Below are 24,333 nucleotides of genomic sequence, written 5' to 3'. Positions count from 1 at the left end.
GTTAGGAAAAAGGACAACATAGAAACATAGAAACATAGAATGTGACGGCAGATAAGAACCATTCAGCCCATCTAGTCTGCCCAGTTTTCTAAATACTTTCATTAGTCCCTGGCATTATCTTATAGTTAGGATAGCCTTATGCCTATCCCACGCATGCTTAAACTCCTTTACTGTGTTAACCTCTACCACTTCAGCTGTAAGGTTATTCCATGCATCCACTACCCTCTCAGTAAAGTAATACTTCCTGATATTATTTTTAAACCTTTGTCCTTCTAATTTTAGACTATGTCCTCTGGTTGTGGTAGTTTTTCTTCTTTTAAATATAGTCTCCTCCTTTACTGTGTTGATTCCCTTTATGTATTTAAATGTTTCTATCATATCCCCCCTGTCTCGTCTTTCCTCCAAGCTATACATGTTAAGATCCTTTAACCTTTCCTGGTAAGTTTTATCCTGCAATCCATGAACCAGTTTAGTAGCCCTTCTTTGAACTCTCTCTAAGGTATCAATATCCTTCTGAAGATATGGTCTCCAGTACTGTGTACAGTACTCCAAGTGAGGTCTCACCAGTGTTCTGTACAATGGCATGAGCACTTCCCTCTTTCTACTGCTAATACCTCTCCCTATACAACCAAGCATTCTGCTAGCATTTCCTGCTGCTCTATTACATTGTCTGCCTACCTTTAAGTCCTCAGAAATAATCACCCCTAAATCCCTTTCCTCAGATGTTGAGGTTAGGACTCTATCAAATATTCTGTACTCTGCCCTTGGGTTTTTTACGTCCAAGAAGCATTATCTTGCACTTATCCACATTAAATGTCAGTTGCCACAACTCTGACCATTTTTCTAGTTTACCTAAATCATTTGCCATTTGGCTTATCCCTCCTGGAACATCAACCCTGTTACATATCTTAGTATCATCCGCAAAAAGACATACCTTACCATCAAGACCTTCTGCAATATCACTAATAAAAATATTAAAGAGAATGGGTCCAAGTACAGATCCCTGAGGTACCCCACTGGTGACAAGCCCAAGCTTCGAATATACTCCATTGACTACAACCCTCTGTTGCCTGTCACTCAGCCACTGCCTTACCCATTCAACAATATTGGAATCCAAACTCAAAGATTGCAGTTTATTGATAAGCCTTCTATGTGCAACAGTGTCAAAAGCTTTACTGAAATCTAGGTAAGCAATGTCTACTGCACCACCCTTATCTATAATTTTAGTTACCCAATCAAAAAAATCAATAAGATTAGTTTGGCATGATCTCCCTGAAGTAAACCCATGTTGTCTCTGATCTTGAAATCCATGTGTTTTTAGATGTTCAACAATCCTATCCTTTAACATGGTTTCCATCACTTTCCCCACTACTGAAGTAAGGCTTACTGGCCTATAGTTGCCCGACTCCTCCCTATTACCTTTCTTGTGAATGGGCACAACATTCGCTAACTTCCAATCTTATGGGACTACTCCTGTTAACAATGATTGGTTAAATAAATCTGTTAATGGTTTTGCTAGTACACCACTAAGCTCTTTTAATAGCTTTGGGTGTATTCCATCAGGTCCCATTGACTTATTTGTCTTTACTTTTGACAGTTGAAATAGAACCTCTTCCTCTGTAAACTCACGTGTAATAAATGACTAATTTATCCTTTTTTTTTTTAACAGAGGTCCCTTTCCTTCATTTTCAGCTGTAAATACCGAACAAAAATATTCATTGAGGCAGTCAGCTAGACCTTTATCCTCATCTACATACCTTCCTTCTTTGTTTTTAATCTAACTAATCCTTGTTTTACTTTTCTTTTCTCATTTATGTATCTAAAAAAAGTTTTGTCCCCCTTTTTTACTGACTGTGCTATTTTCTCTTCTGTGTGTGATTTGGAAGCTCTTATAACTTGCTTAGCCTCTTTCTGCCTAATCTTATAGGTCATTCTGTCTTCCTCACTCTGGTTTTTTTTATAATTACTAAATGCTAACTTTTTGTTTTTTACTATTTTGGCCACATCTGCGGAGTACCACAGTGGTTTCTTGAATTTTTTGCTTTTACTGACAAGCCTAATGCAATTTTCTGTTGCCTTCAGTAGTGCAGCTTTTAAATAATCCCATTTATTTTGGACTCCATTTAAGTTGTTCCAGTCTGATAATGACTCCTTTACACATATTCTAATTTTAGAAAAGTCTGTTTTTCTAAAGTCTAAAACTTTTGTTTTTGTGTGGTGTGACTCAGTCACTGTTCTTATATTAAACCACACTGACTGATGATCACTGGATCCTAAACTTTCACCTACAGTAATATCTGATACCAAATCTCCATTTGTTAACACTAAATCTAGTATGGCCTCTTTACGAGTTGGCTCCTCAACGACTTGTTTTAGAGACAATCCCAGTAGGGAGTTTAGAATATGTGTGCTTCTGGCACAAGTAGCTATTTTTGTTTTCCAATTCACATCAGGAAGATTAAAGTCACCCATGGTGATAACTTCCCCCTTCATTGTCATTTTAGCTATTTCTTCAACTAGTAGATTATCTAACTCTTCAATTTGTCCTGGGGGCCTATAAATCACACCTACACGAACTACTGTGTGATTACCAAATTCTAACGTAACCCAAATGGACTCTATTAGGCTAGATTTTATGCTATCCTTCACATACAGGGCCACCCCTCCCCCTTTCTTGCCTTCCCTGTCTTTTCTATATAAAGAGTACCCTGGTATTGCTATGTCCCAGTCATTTTTTTCATTATACCATGTCTCAGTAACAGCGACTAAATCTACACTATCAGTTGCCATTATTGCCACAAGTTCATGGATCTTATTCCCTAAACTGCGAGCATTTGTAGACATGACTCTAAGCTTATCATTTTTTAACACACTTGCTACAGGCACCTTCTGTCCTTGTTTTGGGGGACAAATGAGTCATTTATTACATGTGAGTTTACAAAGGAAGAGGTTCTATTTCAACTGTCAAAAGTAAAGACAAATAAGTCAATGGGACCTGATGGAATACACCCTGGGCAGACTAGATGGGCCAAATGGTTCTTATCTGCCGTCACATTCTATATATATATATATATATATATATATATATATATATATATATATTTAATCAATATTCTTCTACGTGTATTTTGATATTAATATATGTAATATATGTGTAAATGTGTATATACATATATATATTTAGATCATATATATAATATATATGATCTAAGTATATTTTATTTGTAACTGTAATATATTTTATTTGTAACTAATATTTTATTTTTCACAGGAGAGGGGCAGAGACAGTGTCAGCCAGTGATTTCACACCACTGGCTGACACACAGGATCACCTCCTGCAGATTGCGGTAATTGGCCACAGGGGGGGTGCCTGGGTGGCCAGGCATGCCCCCCACCGCGATCTGCAGGGGGGATCCTGCCTGCAGTTACTATGTGTCAGCCAGTAGGCTGACACATAGTAACTCAGATCGCAGCGAGAGGCTGTCTCTGCGACCAGATCGCAGCGAGAGGCTGTCTCTGCGACCAGATCGCAGCGAGAGGCTGTCTCTGCGACCAGATCGCAGCGAGAGGCTGTCTCTGCGACCAGATCGCAGCGAGAGGCTGTCTCTGCGACCAGATCGCAGCGAGAGGCTGTCTCTGCGACCAGATCGCAGCGAGAGGCTGTCTCTGCGACCAGATCGCAGCGAGAGGCTGTCTCTGCGACCAGATCGCAGCGAGAGGCTGTCTCTGCGACCAGATCGCAGCGAGAGGCTGTCTCTGCGACCAGATCGCAGCGAGAGGCTGTCTCTGCGACCAGATCGCAGCGAGAGGCTGTCTCTGCGACCAGATCGCAGCGAGAGGCTGTCTCTGCGACCAGATCGCAGCGAGAGGCTGTCTCTGCGACCAGATCGCAGCGAGAGGCTGTCTCTGCGACCAGATCGCAGCGAGAGGCTGTCTCTGCGACCAGATCGCAGCGAGAGGCTGTCTCTGCGACCAGATCGCAGCGAGAGGCTGTCTCTGCGACCAGATCGGTACTGCCTAGGGTGTCCCGACCGCGATCGGCAGAGTGAAAATGCCGCGGCTCCATGTGTCAGCCGATTTTTAAAATACCGATCGCAGTGACAGCTTGTCACTGCGATCGGAAGCTGCAGACCGCGGTCCCCGGGCACAGGGGGGCAGCCTGGGGGGCCAGGCATGCCCCCCAAACGCGATCAGCAGCGGCCATGTGCCGCCGGCCACGTGGGAGGCAAGACCGCCCAGGGCATTCAATGCCGCCCTGCGGCGTTTAGAGCCATCCAAATAGGGACGACATAGAACGCCCTGCGGTCTTAAGCAAACATGTATGAAAAACAATATGTTCTATTTCTAACACCTTGTCAGTTTGCAATCTCTCTTAAAGACAAAGTACACAGTTTGAGAAATACAAGATTTGCATTTGCCCATAACAATGGGGGGGAAAGGCTGCAGGGAGACATAGACACTAGGGGACGCTGGGAGACATAGGGACATTTGAGAACACAGACACTAGGGGGGCACTGGGAGACCTGGGGACACAGACACTAGGGGAAACTGTGAGAGATGGGGACGGTGAGGGACACTTGGTGACACTGAGACACTAGGGGTCACTTGGAGACCTGGGGACACTGATGAACATGAAGACCCTGAGACAATAGGGACACAGTGGCCCCATGTCTCCCAGTGGCCCCAAGTCTCTCAGTGTCCTCATGTCTTCCAGCCAGTGTCCCTAGTTTCTGTGTCCCCATGTCTTCCAGTGTCTCTAGTGTCTGTGTCCCTTGTCTCTCAGAGTCCCCATTTATCTGTGTCCCCATGTCTCTCCCAGTGACACTGGAAGACATGGGAACACAGACTCTAAGGCACACTGGGAGACATGGGGATACAAACACACTAGGGAACACTGGGCGACTTTACCTGGGAGACATGGGGCACTCCCAGTGTCCCTAGTATCTCAGTGTCCCTATGTCTCCCAGTGTTCCCTAGTATAAAAGAAAAAATCTCAGGCTCTCTGTGATAGATTAAAGCAGGTTTATTGGACACCACAACGTTTTGACCTGTACCCAGGTCTTTATCAAGTCTCCAGTGTTCCCTGTATATCACAGTGTCCCCTCATGTCTCAAAGTCACCCAGTGTCCCCATGTCTCCAAGTGTTTCAGTGTCCTCAGGTTTCCCTAGTATCTCAGTGTTACCATGTCTCCCAGTGTTCTAGTGACATGGGGACACTGGGAGACATGGGGACAGATACACTAAGGGACTGGGAGACATGGGGACACAGACTCTATGGCACACTGGGAGACATGGGGATACAAACACACTAGGGAACACTGGGCGACTTTACCTGGGAGACATGGGGCACTCCCATTGTCCCTAGTATCTCAGTGTCCCTATGTCTCCCAGTGTTCCCTAGTATAAAAGAAAAAATCTCAGGCTCTCTGTGATAGATTAAAGCAGGTTTATTGGACACCACAACGTTTTGACCTGTACCCAGGTCTTTATCAAGTCTCCAGTGTTCCCTATATATCACAGTGTCCCCTCATGTCTCAAAGTCACCCAGTGTCCCCATGTCTCCAAGTGTTTCAGTGTCCTCAGGTTTCCCTAGTATCTCAGTGTTCCCATGTCTCCCAGTGTTCTAGTGACATGGGGACACTGGGAGACATGGGGACAGATACACTAAGGGACTGGGAGACATGGGGACACAGACATGCCCCCTTTTTGGGTATGTTCACCACTTTGTTCTGGTTGTGTGATTTGCATCAAGTGGCCCACCCTTTTACCCCGTCCATAGATGTCCTGCATTACTGGCCACTGCTGTTAATGGGTATAGATTGACTTGAAAGATGGAAGCCTTTCGTATGCGTTTTCTCATAGCTGCATCCTATGAGTTTCCCTCCAGCACCATCTCCATCAGATACATGACGCTTGGGAGGTAGGACTTGTGACAAACTTCCCTGTCCTCGTGAATTTGCCACAAGCTCCTGGAGGAGCCTGCTTGCCAGCCTCCTGCCCAATGATTATGGGCCAGTTCAGCGACAGTAAAGACCCATATTTTATTCCCCCTGGTACGGCACTTTCTATTAGTGTGCTCAAAACCGAACGCTAGCTCCCTGGCAGCCGTTTGCATGGACCAAAACCGCGAATAGACTTCAGGGGGACTTCAGGGCAAAAGCCCTGGAACTATTTTCGGCATGAAGACTTTGTGGTTCCCGGTTGGTCCCCAGCGGCACTTAGTCGCAATTCCATTGAACTATTTTCTGCTAGAGGACCAAGCGTGTGGTCAGTCAAATTACGACTTCCAGGAAATTCCTGAACCAATCTGGGTAATTTTCGGATATGTTGGTCACTCAGATTGGGTCTCTCAGGGGATGAAACGTTTGTGGGGTTTTATGTATTTTTAAGATACTTTTGGGGAAATGTGTGTTTTTTGTGTTTAAGACAGTGCTTGACTCAATTATCTCCCAGGCCCAGGGGAGGGATTATCTTGTTTTGTATGGGAGTGTCCTGGACCAGAGAGCCAATGTAATCATGAGTGTGCTTTTACTGTAGTCTACTCTCAGGTCCAGGGGGGAGTGCCCCTTGCATGGGGACCTGCATATAAGGCCAGTTGTGGCTGCCATTAAAGGTATTCCAGCTTGCACTACCAGAACTATGAGTCGTCTGGTTACTGGGAGGGGAAAGGGCTATTCTTTAATCACTGTTCCAGTGTAGAGGATTCAACGGGGAAAGCCCTTGTAAGGACTAGAGTTCCCAGGACTAAGTGTCGTCCAGTGCCTGGGGGTTGCTAGAGCAAGTTCCCAATTCGGCTCCAGGAGGGAGCGATTCCAGGACTAGAGCTCCCAGGACGGAGTGCCTACCAGTGCATGGGGGTTGCTAGAGCGAGTTCCCCATTAGGTTCCAGGGCACCAGTCAAGTCACTGCAATTGAGGCAAGAGTGCTGAGGTTTGTCCCGTGTTTCAGCTAGGAAGCAGTCCTTTGGCAGAGGTACCCAGTTGGGGTACAGGGAGCTCCATTACAGGACTGTTTTAGTGGTTTTGGTAGATATGATTTTGTTATCACCATTTATATAGCGCAAACAGATTCCATAGCGCTTTACAATATTATTAGAGGGGGGGTTTAACTATGAATAGGACAATTACAAGAAAACTTACAGAAACGATAAGTTAAAGAGGGCCCTGCTCAAACGAGCTTTCAGTGTATAGGAGGTGGGGTATAAAACACATTAGGAAAGGAAATAGCAATAAGATTAGGTGGGAGTGAAGCAGAGCTGGAGGAGAGAGTAGAGTGCTGCCCTTTAGGAGAGAGCAAGAGACCGGTATGTGAGGTAGAGAGGTTAGTCTGGGAGGCCATAAGCTTTCTTAAAGAAATGGGTTTTAAGGCACTTCTTAAATGATTGAAGACTAGGGGAGAGTCTGATGGCGGAAGCAGGCTATTCCATAGAAAGAGAGTGGCCCGGAAGAAGTCCTGCAAGTGTAAGTTGGCCATACGGGTGCGAGCAGCGGACAGGAGAAGGTCATGGGCAAAGCGGAGATTAAGCCCATCATAATTGTCAGCACCAGGCCCACTGGGCTCTTAATCTGGACCTAGAGAGAGGTTGAAGTCAAGGAGAAACCCTCTATGACTTTCCCAACTAAATTTGTCTTACTTAATCTATATTAGATTATTAAAATTAGAATTAGTTACATAGAATTTTAGATATTAACTTAGTAGAATATTGCTGTCCTATATATCCTGGCCTTCTATCCCCCTCCCTTCACCTCCTGCTCCTTTTTATATATCCAGAAAAATATTAGAATCGAACAATGGAAAATTCGTAAAACATTTAGACTGTGTGCCACTGTTAGCAGGAGAGACTGAGATAGGGAGAAAAATTGTGACTTCACATCTTCTCCATCAAAGTTGAATATTGTATATCCCCTATTATATTTGTTTAAAATGGTGTATAATACATTGTGACTTTTACTTGTGCCCCTTAAAAAAAATTAATAATCATAAATAAATTTAAAACAAATTTAAAACACGTGATCATTTAAATATATCATACTTTCCCTATTTATATCATCAGGTTTTTATCCACTAAAAGTGTAGCTTTATATATCCCATCCTGTATTCATTGTGCAAATTGGATTGTGTCTTAATATCCCTTTTATAAAAATTAAAATGAACATTAGAATCCACGTTGTGTCATGATATTCACTACTGTAGTACTTATTAGCCCTCACACCTATATATTTTCCTTTATCGTCTTGTTGATCCATTTCCTCTGTCTATCTTTATCCTACTAAGATTTAACATATAATATTTCACTCTTTTTCCCATTTTTAGTATATTGAAAATATTAGAACATTCTATTATATTAAATTATTAACTATTTGAATTCAATTTATAATCTATATAATCATTTAATCATGATATTTTAGGTATATTCAATAAACAAGAGGAAATTGTGACCGCATCTTATCCATTAAAGTTGTTGTAACGAACCGTTTCACTTACAAGAGGATAAAACCCAGTTTAGGCGATAATCCCCTTTCCTAGAGACAGGCACAGCTACTGCAGAACACCAAACTCCCGATCTGGATACGAAATAACACTCCGAACTGGAACAGCTGAACAAGAAAAGCATACAATCCGCTTACACTCCTGGCAGTCAGCTTACAATCCAATTCCCCCCAAGAACGAGACGACACTTCATTTTGAGGGTTAAACAGGAACTCCCAACTGGCTCACCCAGCCTGGCTTTTATTTCCAACTCACACAAACAGGCCACACCCAGGGGGAGGCATAAAAGAACCAATGACATAGATGTTACCTCCCACACATCCCCTCCCCTTAGTGTGACACATAATCCCATTATGCATACAGTTCAAAATATACTTTTACACAACTTTCATAACTTTAGAACCATACATCACATTCACATAAAAATACATATCCACAATCAATCCATTCAGGGGAACAACATATTAAAAAATGGCATGAATCCGACCAGGGGTTCAAAAGTTACTAAAAGTATCTTTTGTTCCTTTCTGGCTGGCAGAAAAACATCCCCACAATGCGCCCTGGTTTCCTCCCTTCTGCCCTGGAGTTAATTGGAGAAGTAATCCAATTATCCAGGACTAGAGGCAGACTCCATTAACCACATGGTTGCAAAACGACATAAAACACTTTAAAATACATAAAGTCACATTTACACATAACACACAGACATTTCACCTATCCCCAGATAGCTGGGATCTGCGCGCACAAAACTACCGAATAGCGCGCAGATCCTACTCACACAGTACAATTGCCATGGAGCTAAAGTCTTTCCCATAGTCTTTCATTATATGAATAGGCTCCATGGTATGGCTATCTGGGGTATCACATTCCCATAAAGTCTGGTCCATAGTCCAAAGGCAAGAGGCGGGCAATCAGCCCCCTCCAAAGACACGTGGCGAGGTCGGTTTCGCCACACTTCTCCCCTTTACCCCCCAGACTAACAGGGTACTTGACCTCCTGCCGGTCAGTGCCCTTGTTAGTCCAGCAGCCCACCCACAAGACAGAAACAGCAGTACAGCCCACCCACAATAAACCATTACTACACCTGGGTGAGGGAGAATCTTGTCCAGGTTCAGGTGCCTCACCACTGCTGTGTGGGAGACTGGTAGGCTGCCTTGGTGGATTGCTGAGGGGGCAGAGACCAGCGGTACTCTGTCCTGTTGCCAGCACTACCCCGGGAGTAGCCTGGTTGGAGCCTGGTTGCTGGAGATTGACTGTCTCCACTTTGGATATATCGCTCTGTGGCTGGGGGACAGGACCGACCGTCCCTACCCCTTGGGCTGTAAGTGCAGAGACTACGGTCCCATCTGCACAGTTGTGGGGCTTAACATCTCCCCTGGGTGGGTTAGGCTGCCGTTGGAGAGAGGGTGTGACAAGCTCCTCTCTCTGGACGGTGAACTGCCGCTGGGGAGAGGGGTTAGCAGGCTCCTCTCCCTGCCACTCTCTCTGCTGGTGGAAAGGGAGACCAGCTGTCTCCCCTTTCATTCTCTTGTCCTGCTGCTGGGGTGCGAGACTGACTGTCTCTGCTCCCTGCAGGACACACTGCCGCTGGGGAGGTTGGACGACACCATCAGCTCCCTGGGGTACACACTGCCGCTGGGGAGGAAGGACGACACCTTCGGCTCCCTGGGTTACACACTGCCGCTGGGGAGGACGGACGACACCATCAGCTCCCTGGGACACACACTGCCGCTGGGGAGGATGGACGACACCATCAGCTCCCTGGGGTACACACTGCCGCTGGGGAGGAAGGACAACACCTTCGGCTCCCTGAGACACACACTGCCGCTGGGGAGGGAGGACGCTGCTCTCCTCTCCCTTCACTTCACACTGCCTTCCTGGCATATCACTTTGCTGCTGGGGGGCAGGAACAACAACCTCTGCCCCCTGTAACTCAGCCTGCCGCTGGGGAGGGAGGACGACACCATCCGCTCCCTGGGTTACACACTGCCGCTGGGGAGGATGGACGACACCATCAGCTCCCTGGGGTACACACTGCCGCTGGGGAGGAAGGACGACACCTTCGGCTCCCTGAGACACACACTGCCGCTGGGGAGGATGGACGACACCATCAGCTCCCTGGGGTACACACTGCCGCTGGGGAGGAAGGATGGCACCTTCTGCTCCCTGGGACACACACTGCCGCTGGGGAGGATGGACGACACCATCAGCTCCCTGGGGTACTGCTGGTTGCTGTTGTGAAGGAGGTCTCTTGCCAGGCTTCAATGATGAGTCGCAGGTAATCCCCCTCCAGGTTCCATTCCTTGGCAACCAAATACTGTAGGTCTGCCTCGAGGTCAATAGCGCTAGGGAGACCCAGCATGTCCGCTCGGTCGTAGTACAGGTCCCAAAAACGAGAGTCGGTCATTTTCCCAAAGTCCTCATCGTCATTATTATCCCAAAATCGGCCACAGCCAGTGTACTCTCCGCCTTCTGGGAACTCATACTCCGCCATCTCGGGGACACACTGAGCTGCGTACCATTGTATCGCCTGGTATGCGTCGTCTAGTGCCCGTTCTGCATATACTAGAATCTCGAGTCTAGTCACCCACTTTTCCTCGGCCTGTGTTCTCAGGAGGGGCCTCCGCTCTGCCATTCGAGCCAGGATTCGCTGCCTTCTGCTGCGGCGCTGACCCCCTCGCGAATACTGTACTTCCTCTAGGGCTTCGTTCCACAACCCGGCTCTGACCACCTCTCTGTACATCAACATGTTCTCCTCTGAGACTTCTCCAGACTCCGGGACGTAAAAGTTCAATCTAACTTGAAACTCCTCCTCCATGTTCTGAGTTCCTTTGTAGATAGGGTCGCTGTACGGGTACTAGCGTTGCCCTCAATTTGTAATCCCGGAATGGTGTTGTCTGTAGCTGTCCCTCTGGTTGTAGGAATGATCCCGCCGCTTGCCACCAATTGTAACGAACCGTTTCACTTACAAGAGGATAAAACCCAGTTTAGGCGATAATCCCCTTTCCTAGAGACAGGCACAGCTACTGCAGAACACCAAACTCCCGATCTGGATACGAAATAACACTCCGAACTGGAACAGCTGAACAAGAAAAGCATACAATCCGCTTACACTCCTGGCAGTCAGCTTACAATCCAATTCCCCCCAAGAACGAGACGACACTTCATTTTGAGGGTTAAACAGGAACTCCCAACTGGCTCACCCAGCCTGGCTTTTATTTCCAACTCACACATACAGGCCACACCCAGGGGGAGGCATAAAAGAACCAATGACATAGATGTTACCTCCCACACATCCCCTCCCCTTAGTGTGACACATAATCCCATTATGCATACAGTTCAAAATATACTTTTACACAACTTTCATAACTTTAGAACCATACATCACATTCACATAAAAATACATATCCACAATCAATCCATTCAGGGGAACAACATATTAAAAAATGGCATGAATCCGACCAGGGGTTCAAAAGTTACTAAAAGTATCTTTTGTTCCTTTCTGGCTGGCAGAAAAACATCCCCAACAGCCCTGGTTTCCTCCCTTCTGCCCTTGAGTTAATTGGAGAAGTAATCCAATTATCCAGGACTAGAGGCAGACTCCATTAACCACATGGTTGCAAAACGACATAAAACACTTTAAAATACATAAAGTCACATTTACACATAACACACAGACATTTCACCTATCCCCAGATAGCTGGGATCTGCGCGCACAAAACTACCGAATAGCGCGCAGATCCTACTCACACAGTACAATTGCCATGGAGCTAAAGTCTTTCCCATAGTCTTTCATTATATGAATAGGCTCCATGGTATGGCTATCTGGGGTATCACATTCCCATAAAGTCTGGTCCATAGTCCAAAGGCAAGAGGCGGGCAATCAGCCCCCTCCAAAGACACGTGGCGAGGTCGGTTTCGCCACAGTTGTATCTTGTAAAAAATGTTTGTCATGCAGCGAAGTAACACAGAGATTTAAATAAACATGTCACACAGTATTTAGTAACACAAGAAAGATGCTGAGCATGTAACATTACATGTAGAGAATGCTGCTTTTTTTTTCCCCCTGCAAAAGGGTGTATATAAACATATTGGTAAGACGTGTCTCAACATTGGTAAAAATACAAGCATTCTTATAGTCAAGACGCGTAGCTAAAGATTAGTACATGAGGTACCAACACATTAGTACTAAGAGCATAGACGGCAAAAAATAACTAGATGTGTGCTGACCAGAGAATAGCATTGAAAACCACTGGCAAATTCGGCATGGCTGCATCTAGCTTGTACGAGAATAGAAATAAATGAAATATAATAGATAAGTTAAACATACAGATCTGTTATAGGAAGCTCACTGCTAATAAGGCTTATAGTGGTCAAGAGGGCAACATAAAGCGCAATGGCTATAACTACTGGTGAGCAAGTCCAATTTTGTAAGTGGTGGGTCTGCCCTGGCAGGTGAGTAAGCTGTCAGTCAACACCCAAGGCTGGGAAGCATAAAGGAGGTATGTGTAGGGTCCCGGTGAAGGTAGTGTTTTACTATGTCCTTGCTGGAGACCCCCTGTGGATCTGGGTATATAAGCTGGTTATCGAGCCATAATAAAGACAGTCTTCTTGCACCCTTCATCAAGTCTTGGCTGATGTTTGGGTAGCTAAGAGTTCTACTGCTTCACTTGGAACTTGGGAGAATTACAACGGATATATTCAGTCGGAGTATAGGGCATCTGTTACACCCTAAAAGTGATGAAAGCGAACAAAAGTAACCAGAACGCATTGAAGGTGTCCATAGTAAAGTGTTTTTTCTGTGCTTAAAGCACTCTGTCATTGCCTGGGGTCTTTGCATAATTTGCAAAGTAAGACAAGACCCAATCTGAGTGATCACCCAAAAGAAGACTAACTTTCAATATTCTCACAAAGTTAGTAACCAGGCCCGGTGGACCGCGGTGGCCATTGGCCGAGGCCAGCAGGGAGATCACAGGATCTCCACTGCCGGTCTTTGCAGGGCCGGCACTATCCGAGCGCCGGCCCTGCAGTAGTCCATCAAAGAACTCCCTCACCGGCCCACATACAGTATACTGCGGCCGCGGGTGGGGAGAGAGGGAGGGAGCCAGGAGAGGAACCCGGCAGAGCTCTAACTTGCAGCTCCGCCGGGTTCCTCTCGCGAGATTCGGAGCTTGGCCATGGCAACGCAGGCTAGAGTTCACTCACCACTAAGACCACCAGGGATGGATGCCAGCAGCAGGATCCCCCCTCCCAGGCATACGGTAAGCAGGGAGGAGGGAAATAATCACCCTAGTCACATCAGCCTCACAGACACCCCTAACACTCACAGCACCCTCACTCACACAAACACACACGGCACCCCTCACACACACACACACACTGCACCCCTGACACTCACAGCATCCTCACTCACACACACTGCACCCCTGACACTCACAGCACACACACTGCACCCCTAACACTCACAGCACCCTCACACACACACTGCACCCCTGACACTCACAGCAACCTCACTCACACACAGACTGCACCCCTAACACTCACAGCACCCTCACTCACACAAACGGCACCCCTCACACACACACACTGCACCCCTGACACTCACAGCACCCTCACTCACACACTCATATACACTGCACCCCTGACACTCACAGCACCCTCACTCACTGCACCCGACACAGCACACACACACACACACTGCACCCCTGACACTCACATCACACACACACACTGCACCCCTAACACTCACAGCACCCTCACTCACACACACACACTGCACCCCTAACACTCACAGCACCCTCACTCACACACACACTGCAGCCCTAACACTCACAGCACCCTCACTCACACAAACACACACACTGCACCCTTGACACTCACAGCACCCTCACACACACACACACACACACTGCACCCCTGACACTCACAGCACCCTCACTGCACCCCTGACACTCACAGCACACACACACTGCACCCCTGACACACACACACACACTGCACCCCTAACACTCACAGCATCCCTACTCACTCACACACACACTGCACCCCTAACACTCACACACACTGCACTCACTGCACCCTTAACACTCACAGCACCCTCACTCACACACTGCATTCCTAACACTCACAGCACCCACACTCACACACACTGCACCCCTTACACTCACAGCACACACTGCACCCCTAACACTCACAGCACACACTGCACCCCTAACACTCACAGCACCCTCACTCACACACTCACACACACTGCACCCCTAACACTAACAGCACCCACACTCACACACACTGCACCCCTGACACTCACAGCACACACACACACTGCACCCCTAACACTCACAACACCCTCACTCACACACACTGCACCCCTAACACTCACACACTGCACCCCTGACACTCACAGCACCCTCACACACACATATCACCCTCACGCAAACACAGCACCCACTCACACACAGCACCCTTACCCACATAGCACCCTCACGCAAAAACAGCACCCATCACTCTCTCACACACACACACAACACCCCTCACGCACACACACTGCACTCCTCACGCACACACACTGCACCCCTCTCGCACACACACTGCACCCCTCTCGCACACACACTGCACCCCTCTCGCGCACACACTGCACCCCTCTAGCGCACACACTGCACCCCTCTAGCGCACACACTGCACCCCTCTAGCGCACACACTGCACCCCTCTCGCACACACACTACACCCCTCTCACGCACACACTACACCCCTCTCGCGCACACACTACACCCCTCTCGCGCACACACTACACCCCTCTCGCGCACACACTACACCCCTCTCGCACACACACTACACCCCTCTCGCACACACACTACACCCCTCTCGCACACACACTACACCCCTCTCGCACACACACTACACCCCTTATACACACACACAGCACCCTCACACACACTGCACAATATGCTTTCCTAGAATTTTTGTCTCCTGGTATCCCAACTATGGAGACACCAGAGACAAATGTCATGCAAACACAGTGCAAGCATGTTATTGAATTTGCTTGCGCTGTGCAGAACAAATACAGGGTCTTTTTCTCATTCCAGAGCTCTTTAGCAGAGCTCTGCGCATGGTCTACCCTGGAAGAGCATTGAACCAACATGCTCACAATGTGATGGGCCGTGCTTGTCCTTGGTGATGACAAAACACACCCTATCTGGCCCCGCCCCCTTTTTTAGTGGGCCACTGTAATTAAAAAATGCCCGGGCCGAATTTTCTTCCCAGTCCGGCCCTGTTAGTAACCAAATATTAAAAAGATCCTTGAGAAAAGAAGGCCTAATTTCTTAGAACCTAGGGCATAGGCAAGGAGATGGAGGCTCTAAAATCTAAAAGTTACTAAAAAAAATATGTTGGAATTAAAAGGGATACAAAGAAGGGGCACAGTCAAAGGAACACAGGAAATAGGCACAGTCATATACAATGAGAAAGATGAATGTATATACCCTGGGAAAAAAGTCAATTTCAATGCTATGTACAGGACTGTTCTGGTAAAGCAGTTGTCTGTTTAGTAAAGATGTCTTTTTATTTAAAATATACTTTCACTTACTTTCCCCACCATGTGTTTGTAGTCTTCAATTTCTTGTTGTTAATGACTTTAAACATATTCTCGATGTCGATGAAACAGTCATCATCCGTCTTCAACAGAAACTCAAATCTTGTGAATTGTACGGTCCTGAAACATAAAATTGCCAATGAAAATGCTTGTGGTTATTTCAATTTTTGTAATGCTTGTGAAATGCTCCCAGTAACCCAAGTTATCACATAATTTACAGCAGTACAAAATAAGGGAAACACTAAAGAGCAAAGGCGGGCTAAGGAGCAAAGATTTTAGGATTTTTCAAAACACAAACACGCCAGCAAAACAAATATGCAGCATAATTAGCTGTAATATAACCTACATATTATACCTAACTTGTATTATTGTGTGGAGTGCTCCTTTACATATTTAGCCTAATTGACTTCTAAAATCTAAGATAATCATTTCTCTTTAACCCCTTAGTGACCGCGGACGTTCAGGGTGCGTCAGCCAAAACCTGTACGTCTGCGGCCAAAATGAGCACTGGAATCGATCGTGGTTGCTTCCAGCCACTCTAAGGATATTACATGATGCCTCGTTATCAAGGCATCGTGTAATATCCTCCTACATTGCCGGGTACCTGAGTGATCGCTCCCGCCGTAGCGATCACTTCCAGGTTGCTGCACGTGGCGTCCGGCAGTGTACGTAGTGCCTCACATTGCCACAATAGTTGTCCACAGTGCTGCCAGCAGGGGGACTGCCTGAACTGACAGGCAGTCCCCCTGCTAATGAAAAAAATTAAATAAAATTAATTGAAGTTCCAGTGCGCGCTGATCACCGGTCCACGCTTCAAGACAGGTAAGTAAATATGGGATATCGGCGTATAACACGCACCCATCATTTCCCCCCTATTTTCAGGGAGAAAAGGTGCGTGTTATACGCCGATAAATACGGTATATATAAACACACACACATACATATATATTAATATACATACATACACACGTATATAAAATCTAAATTGCAACAACCAATTTTTTTTTTTTTAATAAAAAACTAATAAAAATTCTATTTTTGGCCAGTGTTTGTGACTAAGTGGCTTCTACAAAAGACTGAGCATACCTCATTTTACATACCATGGGTTGTCTACATTTGAAAATGGTATGCCATGATGGGCTTATTTCACATTATTGGGCTACCATATGGTCTCAAAAGGCAACACAGACCCAGCAAACCAATCTGGCAAATTGAATTGGGCAAGCCCTATATTGACCATGTAACTTTCCAAAACACTATAAAACCTGTACATGGGGGGTATTGTTATACTTGGGAGACTTCGCTGAACACAAATATGAGTGTTTAAAACAGTAAAACTTATCACGACGATGAAATCACCAGTAAAATTGCAGTTTTTGTGTAAATAAAACGAAAAAAAAACAAACAAATAAAAATGCTAACTTTGACCAGCGTTTGTGGCGAAGTGGCTACTATCAGAGACTGGACATACCCCATTTTGAATAACATGGGTTGTTTACTTTTAAAAATGGTATGCCATGATGGGGTTCATTTTCATTCCTGAGCTGCAATATGGTCTCAAAGGCAACATAAGCGCAGCAAACCAATCTGGCAAATTTCAAAGTGCAAACGTGGAAATGGGGAAAGCCCTACATTTGACCCCTGTAAGTTTGCAAAAACCCATAAAACCTTTACATTGCGGGCAATGTTGTACTTGGGAGATGTTGCTGAACACATATTCTTTGGAACTAATACATAACAGGAGCTGAGAATCCATGCATAAAGTACAATGTGTGTGAAAAACACACATTTTTCAAAAATATGAGGTTTGTTAGGGGTAAATTACATTGGCCAGCTTCAAAAATGTCCCAAATAGGACATGGGTGCATGATGACCAGCTGAAAAAATTCCAAGTTGGAAAACTGGAATGTACACCCTCCAAATAAGGTCTTTTATCTCCCAGAGAACCCGACACACCTATACATGGGTGATATCACTGTACTTAGGAGATGTTGCTGAACACATACTTGGGGGTTCTTTGGCAGTAACCCTTAATGTTCTCAGTACATGTATTCTTAAATTGCTATGTGTGTAAAAATTATTATTATTTTTTTTATTATTTGGCATAGATTGGTGGTAAAATGGTTGCATAAAGAGAGTCAAAATACCTCAAGTTTAATACCTTAGGTTGTCTTCTTTTAAAAAAATATATACATGTGAAGGGTTATTCAGGGATTCCTGACTTGCGTTAATTTTGAAAAACAAAAATGGTTTGGAAATAGCAAAGTGCTACTCGTGCTTATTGCTCTATAATTTTCCAAAAAAGCTAATAACATGTCAACATTGGGTATTTCTAAACTCAGGAAAAATTTGAAACTATTTAGCACGGGTGTTTTTGGGTGGTTGTAGATGCGTAACACATTTTGGGGTTCAAAGTTTGAAATGGTGTGTTTTTTTTACATTTTTTCATCATATTTTATAAAAATACATTTTATTAAATTATATGAAATGATGAAAATAATGGTATTTTTAGAAAGACCATTTAATGGCGAGAAAAAAGGTATATAATGTGTGTGGGTACAGTAACTGAGTTAAGAGGGAAATTATAGCTAAAAATACAAACACTGCAGAAATGTACAAATTGCCCTGGTCCCAAACAGTAAGAAAATTGAAAAGTGGTCTGGTCACTAAGGGGTTAAACTAATCTGATCTGCTGAGATGGATGTGTTGAAAGTAAAAAATGATAAATTTGTCCTACACCATGATGGAGAAATAAACCCTCTTACCAGCTATAAAAATGTAGCAGTTTAGAAGGGACATTTCTGTAAGTGTCTACAACAGGAACAAAAACAATGTCTTGAAATGTTGTGCTTTCTTCTTGCAATAAGGCATCCTCTTTTTCAAGTGCAGTTAAATGGTTTAGAAGTCTTTCGGGACGAGTCTGCAAATTATGCAAAAGAGCTTCACCCTCTGAAAGAAAATGTAACAGCCATTAATTTTCCTGTAAATTTATTTCAAATTCAGATGTACTTTGATTAAACAATGTTTTTACGGTCAGGAACAATCACCAACGTGCGAATTTCTCGGAATTTAAAGACTGAATTTCAAATTTAAAGTACTTCAAGTGGCACTGTCAGGCTGAACTTACCTTTCTCCTATTGTTTTCTCTTTCTCTTCCTCTCTCAGAATCTGTTCTTTTTTTTCAATATCTGATCTAGTTTTCTTTGAAACATAAGACAAAGTAGGGACTTTTTCCTACGCTTGACATTCTTTAACCCCTTAAGGACCAAACTTCTGGAATAAAAGGGAATCATGACGTGTCACACACGTCATGTGTCCTTAAGGGGTTAAACAAAGGAGGACGAAAGAGAAGAAGTTTTCCCACAATACTCGCCCTCCTCCATGTTCTCATGATAACCAAATTTCGTGTGAACCAAATGCCCAGTTTGTCCAGTCGTGTTCAAATTAATGTCGGCCATTTTATTCGGTTCGGAATTTAGTAGATAGCCCGCTATTTGACACAGGTATTAGGGAGCTATCTACTAAAAAGCTGGAAGACCAAAATTTGTCTTTCAGCCAACTTTGCCAACATGAAGTAAAATTACTTGGTATTCGGAAATAAGGGAGATTAAAATCTCCCTCCTGCTCCTACGTGCTATGCCACGAATAGGGGCATCTATACTAAACAGTGATCATCCTGTGGCTGTTCACTAAAGACCCCTGCCGAATCCAAAAATGTGCCCCATTGTGGGACACCAATAAAAAATAAAATAAAAAAAACTATTTCCCCTAAGCCCACATCCGTGACCGTAAGTGGGAATGGGGATTATCAAACTAAACGGGAGAACCAGCCCCCACCTATTAGCAGGCACCTAAGTGACACCATGTACCCCCATGTTAATTATTTTAATAAATGTCCCACTATGAGGGCACGGGGGACCTATGCTAGGTCCCCCTTTATTGGATTCAGCGTGGGAGGGGGGTCTTTTTTTCTCTTTACAACAGTGAGCAGCCATAGGCCATAGTCTGCCACCCAAGAGTAGTGGGAGTTTAAGCACAGGACTTATTTTTGTGCATTTTTATTTACTTTTGTATCACACAGCTATGAAACAATGCTGCCGCCGAACCCATGTGTCCCCCTTTTAAGGGTTAATAACTATGCAGGGGTTTAGAAAAATACCCTTTCCTGTCTCATTAAAGATTTTTTTTACCTTAAAGCTGAAAGAAGCAAGGTGAATGTTAGTGTAGGACCTACCCAAGAGGTTTGCCTTGACATGGCAGGCGGGCTTACGCCTAATGGCCATTGGAGACAAAAATATTAAAACCTCCATTTGTCTAAATATGTATAGGGATTTGGGGTAGTGCAATAATCATGCTGTCTAATCATCATCTGGATATACCACACCTGTGAGGTTGATGGATTATCTCGGCAAAGGAGAAGTGTTCACTAACACGAAATAGGACTTAGTGTACATAGAAAAAGACTTAGATCTTTGAGTTCAGCCCATGAAAAATGGGGGCAAAAACAAAAGTGTTGCATTTATAATTTTGTTAAGCATATTTACGGGCTCAAATAAAAATAAAAACATTTTAATGCATAGTGGAAACGGGCATAAAGTCTCCCTAAGCAAGTTAAGCCAATTCTGTCCTTGCCATTGAAAAATGAAAGTAAAATAATAAATTGCACACACCACATGTAATAAGAGAGACCCATTAAAGATCTGATAAATAATAAAAAGTGGAGTCCCCAGAGAAGCCACTGACAAAGCTTCTCCTCATTCTTAATCCCATGGGCTGTATTAAATATGGCCCATAACTTGCCTAATCTCCTTATATCTGGACCTTTGTGAGGTCTGGTTTCCAGTGCTGGGGAAGTTGTGCATCTGTGCACATCTCAATATAGCAGAACAGATTTTCAATCAGACACTTTCACAGGATTTGTCTAATTGGTGGGAGAAGAAGAAGCAAGAGGGGTTGGGCTTACAGATTGAGAACTGCATACTTTTTCTGTAAACATGTTGCAGCCTTAATTCCTAGTAAGATATCCACCACTACTTTTCTTACACTAATATTACTACTTGTCATTTTATGACATGACTTACTTGTCAAATGTAGTCATTATTATTATTTGCTAGGTAGTTTTTCTAGCGGATCCTAGTCCTAGCAAGTACTTTTCTCTTCTGGATCCTAAAGAGTACAACTAGGAACAAGAAAATGCCAACATTTCTGGGAGTACAACTGATTTCATTTTGGCCACATACCCCTACATGGGGTCTCCCATACAATAATACAGGGATTTTCTTCCCAGGATACTCTGTGCTTGAGAGAGAATTGCGTGAGAAAAAGCTATAACAATTATCTCTCAGGTACAGAAAAATTATTTTAAAACACCCCAAAATACATTTTAATAATTTTAGAACCCCACGAACGTCACATCACCAAATAGCTTGGATCTGAGCGCGAACTTTGCTGAAATATCATTCAGATAACTTTGTTGGTTCGGGAACGCCATTCGAATGAAGTTTTGACCAGTCAACCACAAGGTGATGCCCAAAACAGTTCCAGAGAAAACAAGGCAACGACCGGTCATCTTTCGGGGGTTCTCGGACGAATACTGAGAAGTCCATTCCCTGGCTGTTAAGGTATGAATGCTTCCCCTGTTCAGTAGTTTATGCCTCCCGAATGCAGTTATCTTAACTGTTTGGGAATTTGGATGGGCAGCGGTACCAGTTTCCCGGGGTCGCGAATCCAAAAACATTTCAACGCTTTCAACGACCATGTACCACTGCCCACGTTCGGGAGACAAAATGGCTGCCAATTATTTGAACATATGCTTTCGGTTATACGAACAGTGGCCACACAGGGAAAACACTTAAACTAATAACCAGCTTGTGGTTAACAGCCAAGGGTGGTCGGTGATTAAAAGGTGCCAACAAGGGGCCACACAGGGGGTTCGGTACAGGACGGTGGGTATACGGACAGCTGAACTGTCATATTTATACTGGCAGACATTTTGGGTTAAGACAGAAATTAAAAGTGTATACTGTAAGTCACCATCAGAACAGAGGTGATTTCATTTTGTAAAAATGCCAAGACAGACACAAATTGTTCTCTCTGTAACTATTCATTTAAGTCTGAGCTAAAGAAAGCAACTACATAAGCGGCAGAGATAAAAACCTGAGATAAGAGATGGTGTCTACAGCAGGGGGGGTTAAATGCACCATATATATATACACATACACACAATATCCGCATATAATTATATAAATCATATATAAATAGTACTAAGTTAATAATATAGAACATTCATGGATGAATGAATGAAGAAATGTCCTGCTATTTATTAATGTTAGTGGAATATGTGTAATCTTAACGAGTTTCACACAAGAAAACACTGACTCTGGGATTCATACTCACCCTCTCAAAGACTATTAAAATCTCACCCTCACTCGAACTCACACCTAACATCTGGAACCAAAGCTGGACACACCTAATTCTTAGTATCTTTTCCAACTAACAAATTCAGAACTCTGAAAACTTTTCTAATTTCATACAATTCTCTCATCATACTTGCATTCAAAATTCCTTTGCCATATATCCACACCGATAAGAATTTCTACAACATAACTGGTAATTATGCTGGTTTTATTAAATTAAATTACATTAATTGATTTTACTAAAAGGCAGAATATACTTGGATAAAAGCTGGTGATTCCAAACATTTAAGGAGTCATGATTCGTTAATAATATATAGAATTCGGAATTCCATTCCTGCAGGTGGACCAATGAATTCTATATTACTTTTAACTTTAAAAATAGAATACCAGACAATTATCCAGATATATTAGCTTACGTAATTTAGAAATAGTGAATCTTAATTAAGGAAGTTAAAATTCTGCAAACTTAAAATCTGGTTAGAATTATTCTTATTGGACAGACACAGGAATGGTAAATGATCTGGTATGAGAATTATTGTAGTTGTAAAAATGCAATAGAATAGGATATCTTGCCTATGAGGATTGTAGCTAGCAATGAAAGAGTTAATTTAGTGTGATTTTACTGTCCGACAAAGTTTTTATTGCTTTACGCTGTGCTGCTGCGAAATGCTGTGTTCTGTGTTAATTTGATTTCAAAGTAGTGTCCTGTCGTAAATATTGTTGCATATAACTTGCTTTTTAGCTGTCTATATTGTGTTAAAACCACTGCCATATTGTATACTTATGTTATAGCTAAATATTCACAGATCGTCATGTTATATTTTATTATTATTGTCGCAATAAATTATATTTTTATAATTAATTTGTGATTAATGAGTGAAATAAAATCTACTAATTAAACTTCCTCTAGGATCTAGGAGAAATAAAATAGTGGGTAATTCTCAGCTTTAAATCATTAATCGGGGAGACAGTGCCAAGATATACATTTTTGATATAATAAAATGTATTACATTATTTTTTAATACTTTTTATGAAAATATTACTTTTAATATTTATCACCCCATAAATATCCTCACAGAACAAAGGGAATAAAAGTATATTTGGGTTCTCCATTCCACTACACTGCTCCCCCTTAACCACAAGCCGGCATTCACAGTCTGATCCTTAACTGATCCTAAGTTCTGTCTGTATGGATAACCCGTCAGCATTTCCGATTTGCTTACCGGAACAGTAATGTATAGTGAAGTCAAAAGGCTGCAGCGCCAAACTCCAGCGCAGCTGCCTGGCATTGTCCCCTGTCACCCAGTTCAGTCATACCAACGGGTTGTGATCCATGAGCAAGAATAATGGTGGTCCGTACAAATATGGCTGTAACTTTTTCCAAGCGAACACCACGACCAGACATTCCTTCTCGATGGCGGCGTAGCTTACTTCTCGGGGTAACAGTTGCGACTGATGTAAGCCATGGGATGTTCTGCGCCATCGGGTCTGACTTGGCTCAGTACTGCTCCCAATCCAAACACAGAAGTGTTTGTATGAACAAGAAAGCATTTAGTTGGTTTGGGAGCTGCCAAGACAGGGGCATTCACTAGGGCCTGTTTTAACTGCATTCTTTGAAGAAGTAAGTAGAAGTATAGAGCAGGGTGTTGCAGTGGATGTGATCTACTTGGATTTTGACAAGGCATTTGATACGGTTCCTCACAATAGGGTAGTCTTCAAACTAAAAGAAATTGCCCTAGATGCATATTCTTGTTTTTGGGTAGAACATTGGCATAAGGATAGAGTACGAATTGTCATTAATGGTAAATTTTCAAGCTGGACAAAAGTGGTAAATGGAG

At 43.8% G+C, this 24,333-nt stretch overlaps 1 protein-coding gene across 1 annotated transcript in view; it reads right to left on the bottom strand.

Annotated features, from left to right (window-relative positions):
• The window catches only part of B3GALNT2 (beta-1,3-N-acetylgalactosaminyltransferase 2), a 331,198-nt gene that overhangs the window by 39,908 nt on the left and 266,957 nt on the right, over positions 1-24,333 (bottom strand). The window contains exons 8-9 of the mRNA XM_063443383.1: positions 18,845-19,028; positions 16,074-16,199 (exon numbers count right to left, since the gene is read on the bottom strand). Coding sequence (XP_063299453.1) covers positions 16,074-16,199; positions 18,845-19,028 — 310 coding nt within the window. The remainder of the gene's footprint in view (positions 1-16,073; positions 16,200-18,844; positions 19,029-24,333) is intronic.

The sequence above is a fragment of the Pelobates fuscus genome, chromosome 2, assembly GCF_036172605.1.
Source record: "Pelobates fuscus isolate aPelFus1 chromosome 2, aPelFus1.pri, whole genome shotgun sequence".
Classification (NCBI taxonomy): Eukaryota; Metazoa; Chordata; class Amphibia; order Anura; family Pelobatidae; genus Pelobates; species Pelobates fuscus.
This window is presented reverse-complemented; position numbering and strand designations above follow the sequence as displayed.